General features: G+C 40.6%; 1 protein-coding gene across 1 annotated transcript; it reads right to left on the reverse strand.

The window, feature by feature from the left end:
- Nucleotides 1-7,590: 7,590 nt before the first annotated feature.
- On the reverse strand, nucleotides 7,591-8,507 carry LOC125896241 (histidine-rich glycoprotein). Its single transcript, XM_049588649.1, has 2 exons — nucleotides 8,464-8,507; nucleotides 7,591-8,347 (listed from the first exon to the last, which is right to left on the reverse strand). Exons 1-2 carry the CDS (start codon nucleotides 8,505-8,507, stop codon nucleotides 7,591-7,593), a joined length of 801 nt encoding a protein of 266 aa, XP_049444606.1.
- Between the last annotated feature and the right edge of the window lie 364 nt (nucleotides 8,508-8,871).

Raw genomic sequence — 8,871 nt, forward strand, 5'->3', positions numbered from 1 at the left:
CATGCTCTGGTTAAAACCCAAAAATGCAGATAATCTTCACCAGGACTGTGTGGGTTCATCCAAAGTGATTGACCACATGAACAAACAACTGTCATCAGATTTTGATTCAAATATTGCCAAACTCTGATTGGTGCATGGGAATATGTGATGTCACGTTTTTCCAACTAAGCCCTGCCCACTTCAATCTTGTGAGAGTAGCATGGAATAAATCATTAAAGCAAAAGTCTTTCTCATCTGTTTGAACTTTGGCAGACAATGCTGTGTTCATGTAAGATACCACTGCTCCTACTAATAAAACAGAATAAGAAAGTTCAGTGGGACCTTTAAAAATATCACTATATAAGGCTTTGAAGTAAAAATGCCCATTACATGTCATGAACTTGTGGTGGTCAGTGTGATTGGATCGGCTTATGTGAAGTGTTGTCATTCCTTTTGCAGTTCCCCTCAATCCGCCTGGTCCACTTCTACTTGGCAGTTTCCTAAAATGACTTTTGTCAAGACTCACAAAAGGGGATGTGAACGTCTTGCAGAAATGCACATCAGTTGAGATTGTATGCTTTTTTTTCTAACTGACTTTTGACTTAAGATTATTATTCTGAAGCCACAGTTAATCAAGAATTGAATCACCCCCAAGAGTTTTCTCTCTTCTCTTGACTTCATAAAGAAAGAAAATACTGTGAAGAATGGGCAGTAGAGTGCTCGAAATTCAGTCAGCCACATCTCTATCGTATGTTCCACATATTCTCTATTATAAGCCTCTGTTGGTCATTAACCCCAGGTAATCAGGTGTTCCACCCCAGCTGAAAATCTGCCTGCTTACTTCATGCTATTTTCCAGTTGAAATGTCTTAGTTTGGCTGTAATGGGCTCCTCCTCATTTTATGGCCTCTTATGTTCTTCAGCACATTGCCCTTTTCACACGCAATTACCTCTTCAGCTCCATTTCAGGCTCATTAGCAGGACTTGCAGGCTTATCCTACCCTAAAAGCAGAGGCTTCAAGGGATATGACAAGTTCTTTTGCCACTGGAAGAGGATCGTTTAGCTCATCTAAAACTGTGCAACTGTGAAGGCGTCGAATTTAAAAATGAAAATTTAAGGTGAGCTGAATTGAGCACATGTTTTCTTATAATAGAAAGGATCACCAAGGGGAGATAAGTGCAAGTTTGAAGTTATTGAAGTTATAGTTTAATCACTTTGGCTACCCGCACTATATTTTATTAGCTCCAAGGATTTCTGCTGCAGATTCCGCCGTGCTTATTTTAGATCAGCTGGTTGTAATCCATCAGGAGGTCTTTTAGAAAGTGCAAAAGGGGTTTGATCCCTACAACAACCATGCAACCCTTCTTTATGTTTATGAACAACAATGTAATCCTCTGCCCTCCACCTCATTGCACGTTTCTGTGGAAAGAAGAGGTCGGTTTCGTATTGTCAAATGTAAGCCCATGTAGCAGAGGCACAATTACCTTGCTTTGGAAAGATTTAAACCTAGATAACCTTCAGAGCAGGGCATAAAACTCCATAGTCAGCAAATACGTAGCTCCAGCCAGTCATTATAGTCTAACTGCCTCATGGCAAGGTCACCTATGAGCTTGTAAGATATAACTGGCCTTTTGATGTCAGCTATTGTTGGCAAATTCATTGTTTTGTCTCAGGTACACTTGGACTTCTACACTGTGAGTTTTAACAAAAAAATGTAATAAGTTGTTATGAGAAAAACTGCTCCGAGACAGAGCCGTGAGCAGCAAACTTGAATGAGACAGCTAATTTAATATAAATCATAAAATTGCCAGTAGTAACATTTTTTAAGAAATTGTTTTCAAAATGCAGATTGCTTGAGGTGGTCAGGCAGTTCACATTTGGAGCTTCGTCCTCAGGGGTTGGCTGACCAGGAAGTAGTCTCACCCAAGGATATGAATTGTTGCTTTTGAAGTTCCTAGACGTAAAGTAGGACATTTCGATGGATGCACTGGAATGAAACAGATACATAGTTTTGAATGTACAACTGGAGCTGCCAGTACGCCAAAGCTGTTTCAATAATTAAAGATAAATTGGAAGTTTTTATTGATATTTATTGAGGTCAGGAACAGAGAGAGACTTTGGCATTTGGACTTCACTAGGATGATGATCTCGCTGGTGGTGGAGTGAAGCCAGCAGGTGGTTGATGGAAACTCTCGATTAAATCTCTGTGAACATCCTGGAGCTTATGGTGGTGATGGGGAGGTGGGGCAATAGCAGGTCTGAAAGAGTAGCTTTTGGGGTCTGATTGGCTCGAGGAATACAGGGAGAAAGATAATGATTGGTCGAATATGGTGGTGTTAGAATTGTGAATGTTGGGACTTTGACAAAGTGACAGAGCTGATTAAAAAGGGAGAAAATAACCCATAGATGAATAAAACAGGAAGTGTAAGAAGAGATCTTTTTATCCCGTCTATGCCTTTCTTATTGCTTTTCCTAAAGCATTATAATGATGCTATTATGGCTTTTACACTCACGCAGGAGAGCTGTTCAGGATATACAGAAACCCCTCAAGACTATCCTAAGTAGGGATACTGTACATCAGTAGACTCCCAGCTTTTGCCTCAAATGAATCAATCTGAACAGCAAAACTCTTCAGTTTAACTGCCTATAACTTTATACTTATACGAGGCTTCAAAGGGGTATTCATTCATTCATCTTCTAACCGCTTCATCCTCTTGAGGGTCGCGGGGGGGCTGGAGCCTATCCCAGCTGACATCGGGTGAGAGGCAGGGTACACCCTGGACAGGTCGCCAGACTATTGCAGGGCTGACACATAGAGACAGACAACCATTCACGCTAACATTCAAACCTACGGACAATTTAGAGTTATCAATTAACCTAGTCCCCAGTCTGCATGTCTTTGGACTGTGGGAGGAAGCCGGAGTGCCCGGAGAGAACCCACGCTGACATGGGGAGAACATGCAAACTCCACACAGAAGGGCTCCCACGCCCGGGATCGAACCGGCAACCCTCTTGCTGTGAGGCAACAGTGCTAACCACCACACCACCGTGTCGCCCCAGGGGTATTCAGTATTTCAAAAATAAAAACACATAAAAATGAGAGGAAAGTCAGAAAAGAAAAACAAATATGCTTTTCTCCAGGTATCGCCTTAACCACCACCATCTTGTGACCACTCATGTATCTTGAGTATTTGTATTGTTTCTGTTGAGCAGAGGGAAGTTGTTGCTTATCTAACGCTAAAGTCAGAGCATATGTTAAGACGTACGTAATAAGGTAAACAGAGAAACAGTGATCATTTTGAGGCCAGCATGATAGTAATATGATAAAGGCTATTTGCACCCAGGTATCTGTAGACAACAATTCATCTACAGATATGTCAGATTTGTCAGACAATTTGTGCCTGTGGTGGAATAGCCACTGAAGCTATTTATACCTGGTTGCGTAGGCTATAGCATCATAGCAGATGCAATCAGCCAGGTGTCCATAACCAACAAGTCTATTTACACCCTGGTGTATACGCCTGGGCAAATACACACTCTGTAATGTTAACTTTCTATACTTTTTATTAACACGGCCAAAGTTTAGGATGGACCAGAAAGACCAAAGCTGACCCTGAAATTAATAAATAAGTCTTTCTTCTCAATAATAACTGAGGCAAAATGATTACATTGAAAGTGTTGGAGTTCTCTACAGCGAGAACAAACAGTGAGGACTTGGGGTGGTCGGGCCCTTCTGTGAGGAGTTTGCATGTTCTCCCCGTGCCAGCGTGGGTTTTCTCCAGGTACTCCAGCTTCTTCCCACAGTCCAAAGACATGCAAGTTAATTGGTGAAATTGGCCGTAGGTGTGAATGTGTCAGCCCTGCGATAGTCTGGTGTCCTGTCCAGGGTGTACACTGCCCCTTGGCCAATGTCAGCTGGGATAGGCTCCAGCACCCCCGCGACCCCTAACAGGATAAGTGGTTACAGAAATTACTGAATATAAAGATCACCTGTTAAGGATTACTTGTAATTCACTCATATGCTGAGGTGCTTGCACATTACAGTGCTTGGAAGACTCATAGCTACCATTAAGGACACACTGAAGTCACGTCCTCTGTATTTCTATTTTTTGTATTATTGTCAATTTGAATTTACAGTCAAACATTTACACATGGGGGGTATTCATTAGGTGATTCTCATATTTAAATCTAACAACTTTTCGGCCCATAAATAAATCAATAAATGTTTCAGAGTAACAACTGAACTGGGTGTTTTCACACGTGCCTCCTTTTTTGCCCTTTCAGAGAATCACAAAGTCGCTGAACTGCAGCTGCTTCATCTGCAATCACAGAGACACAGGGAAGCAAGGATAGAGCTTACTAAAATACACCAGTCACTCAAATCGGGATAAATAATAAAGACATCAGACTGCTTACTTCATCTGGAGACAAGAATAGCTTTGTGATGCAACATCACAGGAGAGGACTTAACAATAGCGAACCGTGCATGACACGTAGCTGCAGTTCAGAGCGGGATGAAATATTTAGCAGCACATCTCTACAGTTGAGTTATGCAGCATGTTGGTGTCAGTATAAGACATTTGATTTTGTACTTTCAGTGACCGGTTAAGACTTGCTGTATGATTTAGAAGCTGATATTAACAAATGCATTTCATTTTGGTTAACATTTTGTGCTTTCTGATGAAGCTACTTATTTATTATTTCCTTCTCACAGCATCAGAACACTATCTGATGTAACACAGCCATCTCTTTGTGTCTACGCCTGAAGGTAAATCTGATAAAGCAAAGTTGTGTTACCCTCATTCAGTCTCTTTATTCACAAGCCTTGCCGTCTGGCACAACTTCATAACATTTTTTTCCCTCTCAGAAGACTCCTCTAAAGGGATTTATGTAAGTTGCCGTGTCTGGAGTAGTCTCAGATTGGATCCCATCTGATTAAATATGAACACATATTTTATTTTACTTCAAACCAGATTCTCTTGTCTGTGTCGCTTGATTTCAACAGGAATCTGCTCTGTTACTCAATACAACAGTTTTAGTGAGGGAAGAAACATCACTGGGGACATTTTAACAAGTGAAACAGTAAATCTTTCTGTAGTCTTTCTTTTTGTAAGTTGCTGCTTTATCCGATACAGAAATGCCCTCTAGTGGAAGAGATTCATAGCTATGTATCTCCACACTACTGAGTTTCTTTTTTGCATCAACAAAGAAACAAAAATGTGACCCTAAATTGCCTGTAGGCGTGAATTTGTCTGCCTTCATCTGGTATGGGCTTCTGCCTAACCGCGACCCCTAACAGGATAAGCGGATATGGAAAATGAATGGAAAAAAATGAATGAATGTTTATTAATGGTTCAGCTGGCAGACATCTTTATATCTTTAATACTACAATTTGCATCCAAAGTGCAGTGGCTTCTGAGAGCAGATGCTGACACTTTGCTGTACATGCTCTCAACATGACAGACAGAAATGTGCAGGTCATAGTGGGCTGGGTTGTTTCTACCTACACTTTGTTCTGAAATAATTAATATTTTTCGCACTCCAGGAGGGTTGGTGTAGTGGGAAGTCTCCTAGTGTGCACAGGAGGAACAGATTCATGTACATTAATCTATGTTTATGCAGCGTTACTATTAATACTGTTGTTGACATTTTATCCTGTAGCGTTTCCACTGTTTCTCCATTTCATCTGTTGTTGTTTCAGTCAGTATTCGGAGCATAAATAGTTACTCGGTGAGTGTTATTTTATGTAGGTTTGGTGAAAATAAAACCATAACATCACTGCGCAGATGTTTTTGCCTTAAAGGCTAACAAAACATATTAATGAATTATGCAATTTTGGTTGTTAGAGTTCCCTTGAGAGGAAACCGTAGTTGGCTACAGTTTGAACAAGTCATAAAAGTAAAAACACAAATAAAAAAACAACAATGATATAATAAAGAAGCATGAAAGACCACAATGAAGGAAAGGAAAGTTTTCAGTTTAATAAAAATCTATAACAAAAACACTGATTATAACAGTCATAAATAAGCTTATTTGCTCATGTAAATCTTAGAAATAGTGACATCTCGAACAAAATACAAAGTTCAACTTGCAGTATTTGTAGTTATTCTGTGATATACTGTACAGTGATATGTTTTCACTGGTGTGGCTTTATTTGGTAACAAGGAGGTTTAAGTTTTAAGGCAGTCTAGGGTGTGGACAGTTTTGAGTTTCAAACTCCCCTTTACCTTTTAGATGCCTTTTAGTTAATGTATAAAGAGCCACACAAAGTTCATTAAACTTTTATGTAAAATCCTCAAAAAGAAAGTTGACACTTAACCTCATAGTTACTGTTCAATGTTATTGTCATTACTCTGCTCTAGTAAACTATATTTTAAGGGAATTTTAGCTTTTTATTTTATCATCTCACACACATATGCGCACACACGTATGCTCACACAGACTTAATGAATCTGGCCTATCGTTGTCTTTCTGTGCTACTGCCAATAAAGCCTAATTAATATGTTTAACTCTCAGTTACCAGGAAGAAAACCCTATGAAACACAAATCCCAGTCCTATACCCCTGTTCAATGTTTTCTCTTCATGAAATGACCTGTGGGATTCATTTGTTTAGATAAAAAGATCAATTTCAATACAATAATTTCAGCTTTTATAAAGTAAGTTTGCTACTTTAACAGAAAACTACAAATGAAGAAAAGTTAAAGCTGTAATACTTAATAAACAAGCCAATACATTTTATTCAATTTACAAAATGTCATCTAAATAACAGACACGTATTCATCAATCCTAGATTGTGTTAGATAAAGTTTCCATATCTCCTTGTGTTTTCTGTAAATGAGACAGAAAATTAAGTCTCATGGATCTCTGTCTCCCCCTGCTGTACAATTGTGTTCTTAGTGGCCAAGTTCCTGGACTTCAGTCATGTCATGACAGAGTTTTTTAATCATTGTAGAATACATTATGCATATAACACATTACTGTGCTTACAAGCAGCATAACATGATAATTTTAGGAATACACAGCAATAATTTTATTTTTATTCGATTAACATTTTTGCTAATATTACATGTTGCTCTTTATATGAGTAATTAGAGATTTAGCATCTTACCTAGGGATGCTTTGGCTGCTGATGAGGCCGTTTACCATCACTGGCATCAAAAGAGTGAGCTCCTCTAAAGTGCTGTCCTTCAGTCTCTGCCTCTCATAGAGGCCTGAGGATGATCTCCCTTCTGTAGGTGAAGCGAGTGAGTTTGATCCTATGGTTCATCCTCTCCCTGCGCTGCAGCAGGCGGTAAATAGACAGTGTGAACTTAGCCAGTACCAATGTGGAGGTGATTTCCACCACCAGCAGTGCGATGTAGATCATCATCTGAGATTTGCACCCCTGAACTTTGTCTCTGTACTGATGCATGAAGGAAGTGGATGGCTCCTGAATGACTGGCTCCATGGGACAGGTGAAGTTCACTGGAGTGGTTTGTGGAGGAAGTGTCGTTGTTTGGGTAGTTGGAAGAGTGGTGGTTGTGGGCTTAGTTGTTGTAGCTGTAGTTGTGGTTGTAGTGGTTGTGGGCGTAGTTGTTGAAGGTGTAGTTGTGGTCATAGCAGTTGTGGGTTTAGTTGTCGTAGTAGGTGGAATTGTTGTTGTGGGTGTGGTTGTTGGCAGAAAAGTAGTTGTTGGTGTTGTTGTGGTTGTGGCTAGTGGTGTGGTGGAGACAAGAGTCGTAGTTGGCAAAGTGGTTGTTGGTGTTGTGGCTGGCAATGTGGTGATGGCTACGGTGGTTGTGGGAGGTGTTGTGGTGGTAGGCAAAGTTGTGGTAGTAAGGATGGTGGTTGTTTGTTCTGTCGTTGGAAGTGTTGTGATGGGTGTGGTGGTTGTAAGGGGTGTAGTGGTGGTTGGCATTGTGGTTGTTGTTATTGTTGTAGTAGGAAGTGGTGTTGTGGTAGTGAGAATAGTGGTTGTTGGTTCTGTAGTTGGGAGTGATGTGGTAGTAAGAGTGGTGGTTGTTGGTTCTGTAGTTGGGAATGATGTGGTAGTAAGAGTGGTGGTTGTTGGTTCTGTAGTTGGGAGTGATGTGGTAGTAAGAGTGGTGGTTGTTGGTTCTGTAGTTGGGAATGATGTGGTAGTAAGAGTGGTGGTTGTTGGTTCTGTAGTTGGGAGTGATGTGGTAGTAAGAGTGGTGGTTGTTGGTTCTGTAGTTGGGAATGATGTGGTAGTAAGAGTGGTGGTTGTTGGTTCTGTAGTTGGGAATGATGTGGTAGTAAGAGTGGTGGTTGTTGGTTCTGTAGTTGGGAGTGATGTGGTAGTAAGAGTGGTGGTTGTTGGTTCTGTAGTTGGGAATGATGTGGTAGTAAGAGTGGTGGTTGTTGGTTCTGTAGTTGGGAGTGATGTGGTAGTTGTGGTTGTGGTTGTGGGGGGGAGGGGGGGGCAGATAAGTTGATCTTCTGGTAATGATTTTATTTCTTGTCCTTTTAGATCTTCTGGATACTCACAGACAGCAGGAGACACAAGCTTGTCGGAGTTCGTCTTCATCCAGAGGTGAAGCTCTATCAGATTACAGTCACAGTGCCAAGGGTTGTCACTGAGGTAAAGTTTTCTCAGTTTTGTTAAAGGCTCAAAAATATCCCCAGGAAGCGTCTGGAGGTCGTTGTGAGCTAGCTTGAGTGTGATCAGTGATTGTAGCTTTTCAAACACATCTACGTCCAGTGACTTTATCTTGTTGTACTGTAGATTCAGGTCTGTGAGCCTCTCAGGACCTTCAAAGTTCTCAGCATAAAAGGTGACAAATTGATTCTTAGACAGATCTAACTTCTTGACTTTCTTCAGAGGGCTGAATATTCCTTTAGGAAGAGCGCTGAGATTGTTCTGACTCAGGCTTAACTCTGTCAATTTAGGC

This window comes from Epinephelus fuscoguttatus, linkage group LG10 (genome assembly GCF_011397635.1).
Source record: "Epinephelus fuscoguttatus linkage group LG10, E.fuscoguttatus.final_Chr_v1".
Lineage (NCBI taxonomy): Eukaryota > Metazoa > Chordata > Actinopteri > Perciformes > Serranidae > Epinephelus > Epinephelus fuscoguttatus.